A 14,490-nucleotide genomic window follows, 5' to 3' on the forward strand; every position below is an offset into this window, starting at 1 on the left:
CCTGCGCGAAGTAAATAAAAGTGTACCATATAAAAAAAATGTGAAAAGCTCCTGAAGATGCCAGGAAAATCGTCGGCGAAATATAGAGGGACTAATTCAAAAAACAACGCGAGAAAATCACGTAATTAATTTTTTTTAAATATATATATATATATATATATATATATATATATATATATATATATATATATATATATATCTTTTTTTTAAATCTCGGGATTCATCGCGAATTATGCTTACTTGTATTCTATATTTCGGCCGTGATTTTCCGGCTCATCCAAGACAAATGGACAATTAATTAATATAATAAATAATGCCCCACCGGAAAGAGTATATATGACAAGGTCAAGAACAAGAGCGGCAGTTGCAAACAATTCGTGATTATGGCCGGAAAATCACGGACGAAATATAGAATACAAGTAAGCATAAATCGTGATGAATCCCGAGATTTAAAAAATAATTATACTCGCGAAAATCTATAAATCCATATATATATATATATATATATATATATATATATATATATATATATATATATATATATATATATATATATAAATGCTTTGATATAATGCAGGTATTATGTATGCATCGTTATTCTTACCTATCGACCATAATCAGCTGACATAATTTTTTTGGTAGATGAAACCAACCTACATTTTTATATTGAGTTTTTCAAAAATAACTTTTTAGTACACAAATATAAAGATTTTTTAAAAAGTATCTGAAAGGAATTGAACGTAGAATACATTGGTCGTTACGCGCGGCGTTACGGCCAAGTGCGCATTTACGAATAAGTTACTGTCGTAAAGACGGTGCGGTGCGCTCGCGTGTTTTCAGCATGTCCGTGGAATCGCCAGGGTTGGCGGCCGTCGCCGCCTGCGAGGCCGACGAATCTCTCTCGGAGCGCATGCAGCGGTCCGAGGAGGCGGATAGGGCCAACTCCTGCGACTGGAGCCTGCCCCTCAGCTTCATGTCGCACAGGCATGTGGCGCCGGTCGAAGCTGCGGGGCCCGACCAGCATCCCTGGCGCATCAAGGAAAAGGTATATGCTCGATCCTCTTTCGGTCTAGTGTATTACGTTGCATTTCGTTCAAGTGACATATTTATTTGTATTAAATTACATTGCCTTCAAATAAGTGCCTCACTTCAATCTCTCTTGGTTGGACCTTTTGACATTTACCAAAATATGATAAATATCTAATAATAAATTTCATCGATCGAGATCGAATAATTATTTATAAGTGATTAAAGTAACATGTACTATTACGATCTTTAACTGTTGTATATTTACATATGTATATAACTGTAGAAATAATAAATAAAAAAAATATATTTATTTATAATAAAGTTTTCAATAATGTGAATGATTTTTATACAAAATAATACTAATAAATTAAAGAGTACGAAATATATATATTTTATAAAAAACATTGAGAGCCTCTGAATTGATATAAAAAAATATCACAAAAGCCAAATATGATTATATATAAAAATAGAAAAGTTCTAAAATAAATTATTAAAACATACTAATACAAAAAAGCAATAAAATAAAACAGAGAATTGCTAATCTTTTTATAATTTACGATACTTTCCTCTGATCTGGGATCAAATTTATTCTAAAGAAAGAATTATTCATTTGTTTATATTATATTTTTTATATACAGTGATTTCAGCAGTGAAAGTATACTTTCACTGTCGTTTTAGGGAATTCATATTCCCAATACTCTTCCGCTAGTGGATGTATACTATTATAGACGAAAATACAATTTCACCGGTATATGGCGGTGAAAGTATAAGTTTTGCTAGGAATACATTCGCGCCCTACATACAATTTAATAGATTCGTCGAGAGTTATTCATATGGTGTTCAATGATCAGACCAATGCTCGCTCACTCGCACCTAACCTGTCCCAACAGTTTTAGTTACTTGATCATCTTATATTTTTATTCTAATTATTTGATATTTATTCTAACCCTGAATAATTATTATTACGAGGTTCACAAAATATAGATTCACTGATCTCGAGCAGTGAATTTATAAATCTATTGTCTGATATGCTTTCACTGAAAGTTACTACTAAAAGAATACTTTCACATATACAATTATAAGCGACATTTTTTAAGTAGATTCGTTGCAGAAAGTTATTCATGGGGTGTTGACTGTTTTGTCCATACAGGTTTTAATTTCAAAATGAATAAATATTTTTTTATAATAAATTTGATCCCCGATAACAGGAAAGTAGTAAATTAACTCACTCCCAAGTGCATACTAACAAATGTGTATAAATTATCTCACAACTCAAACGGTTAAAGGGAAATTAATTCATGAAACGTTTTAAAAAAATATTAAAAAGCGACATAATTGAAAAAACTTTTTTTTAAATCGTTTTATTTTGCATTTTAAAAATAAATAGTTTGAGAATCATAAGTATTATTTATTATACATAGGTATTAATTATATTAAGTGTGGCAGTTGAAAAAAAATGGTACTTGTTCAGAATGTCGGCACCACGCTCAGAAACCAATGGTTATGAACTCTCTGCTCCATTTGGTCTTAACGGCTACGAAAGATACACTACATTTTAAAATTTAAACAGATTAGATGCGAGCGAGCATCGGTCAGAACAGTAAACGCCACATGAATAACTTTGCAACGAATCTACTTAAAAGGAGGATTATATAAATTAACAACAAGATTATTTACCTTACATAAATGGTTTAAATGTTCTGACCAATGCTCGCTCGCTCACATAAAGTTACAATTTTAAAACGTATTAATATAGCAACGTTGTTGACTGCTTTAATAGCCGTTGGGCCAAATGCAGAGTAAATACTCATAACTATTAGTTTTTGAGCGTGGTGCCGATATTCTTAACAAGTACCAAAAATTACTACGTTGTGACCTCGCACTGGACTAAGTTTTATGTGTTATAGAAGATGTAGAAACAAAAAAAATTATTTGTAATAAAATATGATATTTTTAATTTAACAGATTGTACAAATTCCTTTATACTATCTAATGGAAAATATTACAGAATGCCTCGGCTTCTTCATATATCATCCGAATAAGTTATATATATATCAATATTTCAACTTTGTTGTGTGACTTCTAGCTGTTCTGCAACTGTACGATCGATCACTGACATCTAAATTACCATCTGTGAAATGGCTAAACCAATATTTACAAATTCATAGATGAACAATAGAATTACAATTTACTATTGTTGATTAGCATGTGACGATATTATATGGTAAATTTGTTGTTACAGTGCAAAACTCACTGTGTAGCTCTGGTTTTGTGTCTAAACATCGGCGTAGATCCTCCGGACATCGTCAAGACTCAACCATGTTCGAGATTAGAGTGTTGGATAGGTAACCGTTTCATATTAGTATACAAAGTAACGTCATGAATTGTATTTTAAATCGATTTCATGTTTTATTTTATAGATCCGCTAATACAATCGCCGGCTAAATCGTTGGAGACGATCGGAAACCACCTGCAAACTCAGTATGAGCGATGGCAACCTAGAGCTCGATACAGGCAAGCGCTTGATCCTACCAGCGATGAGGTATGGGGCTATCAAATTATACGAGCCAATTGCACAGTTGATCATAAATTACAAAAAACTTTAGCTTACTATAAAACTTATTTTTGTGAATAAACTTGTAGGAGTCATGCCAATTTTTTAGATATTTATAAACCGTTTGTCTATCCTGTGATATAGAGCAATTGTTTTTGTGACTTATTTATTATTATTAAAAAAAGGCAAATCACTATAAATCAATGTGATTCTTACACAGCACCAATCACATATAAAGGCGTTGCATCTCAGTGAATCCGAAAACTTCCAACTGCACAATAAAACCATCAATCCTTAAATTTAGATGGTTCTGTGGTAATCAGTTTTGGTTCGAGAAACTTAAAAATTTCATATTGCTAGTGTTCCATGTTTTTAGTAAAACGTTGATGATTATAGTATAGATTTACATCTCAATTGAAAAATGACTATTTTTCATGTTACCGCGATGAATCGATGATAAAATACTGTTATAATAGTCATATTGGGTGATAATTTAAATACAAAGTAACACTCGCTGCTTCGTCACAATAATGCACCGGCTCACGTGCAGCGCACGTGATGTCTGTCTGCTTTATATGACAATAAATAAATTACCTTTAAATATATTATTCAAACATATCCAAAGACTTTCTACATGCTCTATGTATTAAATTATACTTCTTCTTTCATTATTTTTGTTAGCGAATACAATTGAGATTTTTTGAATATTTTGATGTTCGTTGTATTACATTCATACTTTATCAATCTATTGTTTATTATACAGGTTAAAAAAATCTGCACGTCTTTGAGACGTAATGCTAAAGATGAACGCGTATTGTTTCATTACAACGGACACGGAGTACCCAAGCCTACGAGTCAGGGCGAAATTTGGGTATTCAATAAGGTATGCAAATATCTATATATTCGGCAAGATTTAATAGGTATTGCTAATCTTCAATGTGGGTAAATTTTAGGCATTTACACAATATATTCCGTTGTCTGTTTACGACCTGCAATCGTGGATGGGAGCGCCTTCTCTGTACGTGTACGATTGCTCGAATGCCGGCATGATTGTGCAGCACTTTAAACAGTTCGCCGAGCAACACGAGAAGGATTATGAAGTATGTTAAACATGCGTTATTGTGATGTGTGATTTATGAATATTTCAATGTAAATCGGTGGCCCGAATTCCAGATGGCCCGTCAAAACATGCCTCTGGGTCAACCCAACGGTGGTCCACCTTGTTACAAGAACTGCATTCAATTGGCGGCTTGTGCAGAGAATCAGATCCTGCCGATGAACCCTGAACTGCCCGCTGATCTTTTCACAGCTTGCTTGACCACCCCGATTAAGATTGCTCTTAAATGGTTCGTCATGCAGAATCACTCTGCTAAAATTACACCGCCCGGAATAATGGAGCAGATAGACAGGTTTGTTTAAAAAAATTTAAGTATATCTCAGTGTGTACGACAAGGTTGAATGTTTAATTTTATTCTGCTAAAAAACTAAATATAAATAATTTTTATTAATATAATAGTTGATGGATAAAATAAATATAAATATAATAAATTTTCATCTATGACAACTATCTCCTTCATAATACAATTTAAGTTTGGAAGTAAACGTCGTGTTGAATATTTTGAAAATAAATTTATGAAAATGCATTTTGATTTTGTCAACGCTGATATTTAAGTGGGTGTAAGTACTGTAAATATAATTCTTTTATTATGAAACAATAATATTTTTACGTAATATAATCAAACATGTTATCTTCAATAGGTTTCCAATTTTGACGATTTAATAATATTCTATTATTGTATTATTGGGATGACTCGAAGGTATCACAAAAACAAACAAATATGTTTCACATTTCAATTTACGTTTCACGCGTAACAATTTGCTTTTAGGCACACAAAATAAATTCACACGTATAAATTTAGAATGTGCTAGATGTTTTCAGTTGAATGCATGTTTTCAAAAGATTTTCAAAACTATTTATTATTGATTTTTATATTTCTAATAAATACAATAAAATATCAAGAACCACTGAATTACTCTATCAATAAATATATACGTGAATAAAATAATCATATGTTGACGGAATGTGAGATGTAAACAAACTAATCAAAAATTGATAAAAGTGATTCATAAATAAATGTTGAGAACCAATGAATTTGCTTCATCAATAAATATACAATAAATGAAAAAAAAAATTGAAAAACCTAAACAAATTTAATAAAAAAAACGTAAAAATTAACAAACTGCCACAATGTACATTTATGCCGAAAAAATAATTCACTAATCAAGGGGTTAAAATCGACTTCATTTAAATTATCATTAAAAGGTAAAATTGTATATACATATATATATATATATATATATATATATATATATATATATATATATATATATATATATATATATATATATATATATATATATATATATATATATATGTCTGTGTTTGTTCCTTCTTTTATAGGGTTTCCAATTTTTGCTTCAGGATGTTAGTTTTGCCACAGGTCTATAATTTTGAAAAAACATTGTAGATATTAAACTTGGACCTGACGCACTGTGATGTGCGAACTTTGCTCCCATGAGACAGTATCTTAGTTATCGGCAAATGCTATCATTTTTAGAGCAATTTAAAATGTCTAATCTTGACACTAAAAACAAGTTTTATCAAAACGCCTTGAAAATAAGTTTCCGATGTTTGTATCTAGTTATAAAATACAATTTGTAAGAAGTTAAAATATTTTTATATTTTTTTTTTTAATACAGAATACCAGGCCAATTGAGCGACCGTAGAACTATGATAGGCGAACTGAATTGGATTTTCACAGCGATCACGGATACCATCGCATGGAACATGCTTCCTCCAGATTTGTTTCAGCAGTTATTCAGAGCCGATTTACTCACCGCTAGCTTATGTAGAAATTTTTTATTAGCAGATAGAATTCTTAGGTAATATATTTATGAAAAGGATGGGATTGCAGATTCTTCTTATCAGAAACTGAATGCTTTTTAGTGCTTATGCTGATCTGCGTTAACATGTGTTTCGAGAAAAAGAATCTGTGATCTTATTGATTTTGGTCATATTATATACATATATTGATGGTGTCGTTTTTAGGTGCTACAATTGTACTCCCGTTTCTTCGCCCGCCATGCCATCGATGGCCGGGCATCCGATGTGGCAAGCTTGGGATCAGACTCTAGATCTGGCACTCGCACAATTACCTTCTCTGCTAGATAAAAAAGAACCTTATAACCATTCAGCGTTTTTCGAAGAGCAGCTAACCGCTTTCCAAGTGTGGCTAGATTTAGGTACTATTTTTTATTTTGTATTAATTTTACGAGCTCGATTGTTATAATAATAATTCATTTTGTAGGTTCTCCTGCTCGTCCGCCGCCCGATCAACTACCGATGGTTTTGCAAGTTTTATTGTGTACTATGCATCGAGTTCGAGCATTGGAGATACTAGGAAGATTTCTGGCTCTCGGGCCGTGGGCTGTGAATTTAATCTTATGTGTCGGAATATTCCCGTATATGGTGAAATTGCTGCAGACGTCGGCAAAGGAGCTGCGCCCTTTGCTTGTATTTATATGGGCGAAGATCATGGCTGTAGAGGAAGTGAGCGATGATGTTATATTAAATTAAATATAATTCTTTATGGTGGTTTAATCAATGGTTACGATTTTTAGTCATGCCAGGTTGATCTTGTCAACGCTAAAGGACACAAATATTTCATATCCGTCTTGCAGGACACTAATATAAGTGTATGTTATATTTCTGTCGCTCTTATTTTATTGAATTCGGTTGTGTAATTTTATTTGGTAATTTTACAGAGCTCGCGTAGAACGATGGCTGCTTTTGTACTCGCTGGGATCGTCAATAATTATACACCCGGGCAAGAGGCAGCCTTACAAGTATGATGTTTTGCATATTATTGAATAAATAGATTGATATTAATGTAATTAAAATTTTAGGGGCAATTGGTATCAATATGTTTGGAACAATTAAATGAATCCGATCCTCTATTGAGGCAATGGCTGGCGATATGTTTGGGTAGGCTGTGGAATGGCTATGAACAAGCTCGGTGGTCAGGCGTCAGAGACAATGCACATGAAAAATTGTATCAGTTATTGGAAGATCCCGTACCTGAGGTATGATTGGTATTTAATATAGTTTTTGTGTAAATCACACCAGTTGAATATTCAACGAGGTATATCAAAATAGTATAAATTAATCGAAAGTTTAAATATTTAATTTATTTTAAAAATCAAATTAATATACATATATATATATATTGTTTTTATTTTTACATATATTTGTTAATAATTTTAGCCAAATTTAAAATATTTATCAATGTGACTAGTTTGAAACGATATTCACAGATCTGATTGCTTATTATATTAATTAATCGTTAATCTAGGTTCGAGCAGCAGCTGTGTACGCTTTGGGGACTTTCATCTCTTCAGGGAGGGAACGCACTGAACATGCAAATAATCTAGATCAACAAGTAGCCGTAAGTCTGGCTCGTATTTCACATCAAGATATGAGTGCTATCGTCAGAGCTGAATTGTTGGCAGGTTAGTTGTTTTTCTTTAGTTGACACTCGTCTATTCTACCAACAATGTCCCTCGAATCCTTCAGATAATATCAAGCCAAGAGTATTCTATTTGGAGTCAGTTACAGACTTTACTGACGTTTCGACATCAAGTCGTACCAAAAAATTCTCTTCTTTTCTCCTTGTTATTCAAAAGCCTCCCGATAATTATAATGTAAAAACTAATAAACATATTTTTCAGCATTACAATGGTTGGTGTTGACATTTGAGACACATTTTATATCTGTATCGTTGCAAGACAATAAATCTGCTACTCCAATAGCTCACAAAACTAGCAGCAGTAGCAGTAGCAGCAGGTACATAAGAATAGCCACATGTTTACTGTTTGATGCTTAGTTGTGTCTGTAATAATTGGAAATATTCTAGCAAGTGGAGCCGTATATATTCGGGTGGCGTTATAGACACCGGACGTGACGTCTTAGATGTGAGCTCACCGCCGAGTCCATCTGAACGCATCAAAAGAGTCTCTAGTTCCAGTTCAATCTCATCAATGGGCTCAACATGCAATTTGCAAGGACTCCCAACCATTGGTAGGTTTTAAGGTTACTCAATGATTTGCGTATTTGTTATTTTTTTTTTAATAAAATCATATGTGATCTTTCTAGGGTTTGTTTATGTGAAACTGTGGAGTGTATTACAATCCATGTGCTCTGATCCACACCCTCAAGTTTCGGATATGTGTAATAAGATCGTAAACTATATAAATAATCAAGTATGTATTTATATTGCTATACAATTATGTGTTTATTGTGAAATTCATCGAGTAAAATTATCAGGTGATCGAATTGAGTTTGACCCGTGAGCTGTGCGTCGAAGGCAGGTTTGGAGGCGGTTTAACCGATGGAAAAGGAGGAAACGCAGGCAGCTCGTCTTTACCGCCTTCACCAAATACTCGCGTCACGTATATACACGAACACTCGAGAACTCTACCTTTACCCAGTTTGTATTTAATGTTTGTAATAGTGTATCTTTTTTATTGTTAAATATAATATTTTTTTATAGATTTTTATAATCGCAAACCCGTTTTGCCGATAACGATATCAGAAGATTCTGGAGTGCCTCAAGGAGGTGGTAAAACCTCCAGCGGAAGTGATAGCATTAGAGTATTATTAATGAATTCGTGTAACAACCGTCGTCCGATTGTGACAACACAATTCGTTCAATGGGCTACTAGTCATTTTATAGGCTGTGCTTTGGACAACCCAACAGATATGGTACCCCTTATTTTAATTTATTAATATTATTATTGAAAAAAATGACAACATATTTCAATTCTAGGATGTCGAAAGTCGTATGTATCAAGAAAAGCAATGGAGGTATAGGCGAAACAGGGCACTTAGAAAAGAAGCTAGGGGTTCGTTACTTTTAACTTTGAATACAACCTATGAACAATTGTATTAACTTGAGTTTTTAAATATTTAGAAGAACAACAGAAGAACCCAATCAATAGGTTGGAATCACAGGTGTTTAACGCAAGGAGTCCATTGCCTCCTTCAGTGATAATATTCCACCCTTACGATCAGCATATTGCAGTGGCTTCGAACGATAGTTTTGGGTATGAATAATTATTGCTAGATTCAATATATAGACACAGTGGCAGTGAGCTTATATGGGTAAATAAAGTCTACAAATCATACAGAACGAATTTGAAGATAGAATATTTGTTATAGGTAATCTTAACTGCAAAAGCAAAAAATCTAGTGTCACGAAATTTGCATAGCTTTTTGTCTGTGGAATTTGATATTTAACAATTTTTGCTTTGCATTTATGATTATCTAAAGGCGTCACTATAATCCATAGTAATAGAGATGGGGGAGGGGGGAGAGACATTAGCAGTATGATTTTTCCTTAGTTTCCACACACTCAGTGGTGTATTTATATATGTTAATATTTTTATATAGAATTTGGGATTGGGGAACTGGTGCAAAATTATGGTACGGTCAGTGGAAAGGAGGCTCTCGTCTGACTACTTTACAATACGTCAACGCTCACGATGCCGGAAGACTATTGCTATGCGGTGCTGCTTGCGGTTCAGTCCTATTATATCGAGCCACCGCCACCACAACTTTAAACACGGGACGCAGCTCGACAGCTCGCGATCCTCGTCTAGTCACGGCTTGGCGAGCTTTAGGAGATTCTCAAAGCCAATTGCCACCGCAGCAGTCGACAAAAACTGGTATGTAAATAACATGTATTTTGTGGATTTTAAAACGTGTATACTAAAATAAAAATTAATCTTATGTAAATTAGGTCCTGGTCTTGTGATGGAATGGCAACAGTATAGTCAAACGCTAGCCGTAGCCGGAGCAGCTCGCGTCTTAAGAATATGGGATGCATGCAGAGAACGTAAACTTGTCGATATACCCACAGGTGAGTTTCTATATGATACCGATTATATAACCTAGAACTGCGTGAATTATACATATCCATTCCTCTCGATCCTGAGCCATGTTAAGTGCAAGCATAATATTGAGAAGTTTTCTTTGATGCCTTGTTATTATTGAACTTTTATTCACATTAAGTGTCTATCGTGCTCTGTTCTTTTGATACCATGTTTTATGATATCACCACCCCATATAATGCTATAGAGAATAATATACACTTCATCGGATCAATTCAAGTTAAACTATATTTAATTCAACAGAGGCTGAGTGTGCTGCTACTTGTGTTTCTCGCAGTGGAGAATTGGCTGCTTGCGGATTCATAGATGGTACATTGCGTATATGGGACATCAGATCGAAAGGGAACCAATGCATTGGTCCCGTGCTACGAGATCATCAAAAATCTTTACTTCAAGCTCACTTGGGAGCCGATGGCGTTACTTTAGTTTCCGGATGGTAAATTTTTTTCATGACCTTTAAGAATAATCTAGCTCAATGTTTCAATTTATTCTTATTCATTAATTTTAGCGAATCTGGTGAAATTCGTATATACGATATAAGAAAAATGGCTGTTGTATCATTTGTGCAAACATCGCAAGGTATGACAGCGATGGCAGTCCATCAATATGAAGATGTTTTAGCGAGGTATGTATTGTTATAAATTATACATATAAAGTCTGATAAAATGGTTACACAAATGGTATTCTTAATTTTTAGTGGCTTCTCAAATCAACACATCGAAGTATATAATAAGAGCGGTGTGAGTCTTAACGTTATAAGGTTTAGAGAGGGTTTCATGGGGTCACGGGTCTGTCCAGTTTCATGCCTCTCGTTCCATCCGGAAAGGTAAATAAATATTGTTTTGCAGTACTCAATACACAAAAATAGGATTATATAGAATAATATATTGCTTTATTTTTTTTACAGATGTGTTCTCGCAGTCGGAACAAGGGACTCCACAGTATCAGTGTACAGCACAGACACGCGTAGATGATATTCAAACTATTATATTCCGATACCGTTGCCTTTTTCAAGTTGTCAGCCATCGGAATCTTGTACTTGAACGTAATATCCATTTTGTAACAAGCAGATCAACAAATGCAGGCTTATGTATTACATACATAAAAAAATATATATATATATATAAATATATTTAGAAGCTTTGTACAATGTAATATTGTAAATATATATAACATTAATCCAGTTTTAATTATTACAAACGACATTTTGAATTTACTATTATATAAATAAATATTGTAAAGTTATTGACTTTTGTGTGTGTGTATATATTGTATGACAAATCAATCCAGACAAATTATTTTTGCCATTGAAATTGTGAGATTAGAATTTTATATTTCAAACCTCGTAAAATGTGTTAATGAAATAAATTATCCTACTACGGACTATAGATATTGTATAAGGTTGAAATGTACACAACTTAGTATATGATATAAATAATTGTTTTTTATATTAATTTTGTAGATTGTTACTGCTATATTAATATCTAATTAAAATTGATATGAAGAAAATGGTTTTATTACTGCCTAGTTTTTATATAAACACCATCTAAGTGCTAAAAAATATTGTAATAAAACTTAGTCAAGTTAACTGAGATAAACGTGATTTTTGAGGTAATTAAATTTGCAAATTTAATTATTTTCGATATACATTTTATAATATAAAATCGTAGTTGATTCTAAAACTACAGCTGAATCCATTCTAGTGTTGTGTTCAATTTTTTAATCGAAAAGAACAAAAGTAGATATTTTCTAAGGAATATAACCTGTAACGTTTATCATATATTTTCTGTAAATTAAGATTTAATATATCTTATGTCTTACCTAACTCTTTAGATTTACTACTACACTCTACATTCGCTTAAGTAAGGTAACCAAACGTCCTTCTTAAAAATGTTGTCCTTTATACTTCTTGAACACAAATTTCCAAAAAGACCCTTTTTTGAGTTCCCTTAGCAATTTATTTTCAAACAAAAATTTTCGAAATGATAATTTTTTAGCTCCTGCAGCAATAATGACCTTTTTATTTTGAGTGTCCTTTGATATTTTCAGAACCTGATCTCATTAGCTTAACACGAAAGATAGGTTTCACTAGATCAGTGGTATGCTGACTATTTATTTTTATTTCCAACCTTCTATTTTATTTAAAAGCTTGTCGCGATATTTGTCAATGTGGTTGAAGTGAATTTTTTGTTTTCGTGAGCAATATTTTGTTTAAATGAAACTAATTTTGAAAAGCCGCCAGTATCACATAAGTAGATTGGTGCAAACTGAATCAAAATATTAGTCGCCTTTTTCTTCAAATCAGCATATTAGTTTCGAATTGATAACCAAATTTTTTGGCAGTGGTTAAATTGAATGCGCATTATATTTTAAGTCAAATAAATTTCTTTGAATTTTGCGATCCCAAAAAAGTTTCTCGACCACCTCGAGGGTCGGGACTCATAGTTTGCGTACCACTGCGCTACATCACTTTGTAAACTGTAAAGGGAGACACGAATATATGAAAAATAGGAAGATTGAAAAAATACATGCATATTGATTTTAAAAAAATATATAAACAGATAAAAAAGTATTAATCATTGTCGCTTACACTAGAAAATATTAAAACGGTTGTTTTATTTTTTTCTTATTGGCTTCTTACTTCTTCACTGCTTTCATTTAATTTTCGTTATATTTCATCGACCGCATCAATAAATCAGTAATGTGTGTTGGCTATATTTTTTTAAAGATTCTTGTAAATCTCTTCGTACTTGACAATGCATTATTTTATTTTTCGTTGAAATTGCAAACCACGAGCCATAACTGGATCATTATATAGGAAATGCATTTTCATATTCATTGCTATTTGCAGTCCATCTCTTATTGTTTTGTACTAATCGCTAAAATTGAACCAGAGCTTTCAGTATTGCATTCAATGTCACTTGGAAGAACTATTGTAGCCGCCATACCAATCAATTATTTTTTATTTAGCTCTTGTTTTTCTAGCAATTTCTTAATTATATTGTAGCTAAATAATTTTATCGCTCACCTCCTAGTGAACATGTGAAATTAATAATGTTCGAGTTTAAAGATTCTCTTAATTTCATATTTTTATTACTCAAGACTATTCCTGCACAGGTTGATTTCCAGCATGTATTTAAAGTGGATTTTTTAATATCGATAATTGTCAATACAATTATTTTCACACTCGTGAATGTCCAAACGTAGCTAATTGTAAAGGCTCGGCCACACGGAGAGCGGTCTATCGCGGCGGGAAGCGATATCTGACCGCGACGGTCAGGCGGTCTGGTTGTATGATGCGATGTTGCATCAGTTCTGTCAGATATCGCTTCCCGACGCGACAGACCGCTCTCTGTGTGGCCGAGCCTTAAGTGTATTATTTTCCTTCATTTAATCAAATATTTTTTCGACAAAAGAAAAACAGTGTTAAAACGAAACCGTGTAAAAGTAAAGGATGTGTGTATTTCCTTGTGAAGAAACTATCAATAAATATAATAATAATAGTTCTATCTCAAAGAATATAACCCAGCATTCCCTAATTAAATGTAAATATTTTTAGCATGGCACAAAAAGTCGATTCTGTGAATGATGAAACACATCCGAAATGTAATAGCTAATTAATGAATGATTCGAAAGTTCTACTTGATCTTTTCATTAAATGCCGCTAATAAATAAATACTAAACTTTGAAAATACGCGGGCGTGAATCTATCGAATGTTGTGAAACAACTGGCAATTAACTCAACACAAGATTTCTCGTGACAAACAAGAACGTGTTAAGTGTCATAAACGTAGTTCGGAAATATTTAGAGCAAGTAGATCTTTTTTATATTTGAAAACAAAAATACAGTTTTACTGTGGATTATGATTAAATTTTTGTGTATTGTATTTACAATACAT

General features: G+C 32.8%; 1 protein-coding gene across 1 annotated transcript; it reads left to right on the forward strand.

Annotated features, from left to right (window-relative positions):
* Nucleotides 1-762: 762 nt before the first annotated feature.
* Nucleotides 763-12,100, forward strand: raptor (regulatory associated protein of MTOR complex 1). The gene is made up of 26 exons (XM_088186443.1): nt 763-1,045; nt 3,272-3,374; nt 3,450-3,571; nt 4,347-4,466; nt 4,537-4,683; nt 4,757-4,992; nt 6,344-6,526; nt 6,693-6,886; nt 6,952-7,193; nt 7,265-7,339; nt 7,409-7,489; nt 7,550-7,726; nt 7,996-8,152; nt 8,372-8,486; nt 8,557-8,720; nt 8,796-8,902; nt 8,967-9,129; nt 9,193-9,404; nt 9,469-9,544; nt 9,613-9,745; nt 10,092-10,366; nt 10,441-10,560; nt 10,835-11,027; nt 11,100-11,216; nt 11,289-11,417; nt 11,499-12,100. The coding sequence occupies exons 1-26, from the start codon at nt 842-844 to the stop codon at nt 11,563-11,565; spliced, it is 3,912 nt and encodes a 1,303-aa protein (XP_088042569.1). The 5' UTR covers nt 763-841; the 3' UTR covers nt 11,566-12,100.
* Nucleotides 12,101-14,490: the final 2,390 nt, after the last annotated feature.

The sequence above is a fragment of the Plectrocnemia conspersa genome, unplaced genomic scaffold (assembly GCF_051122295.1).
Source record: "Plectrocnemia conspersa isolate PC_06_02 unplaced genomic scaffold, ASM5112229v1 ptg000005l, whole genome shotgun sequence".
NCBI lineage: Eukaryota > Metazoa > Arthropoda > Insecta > Trichoptera > Polycentropodidae > Plectrocnemia > Plectrocnemia conspersa.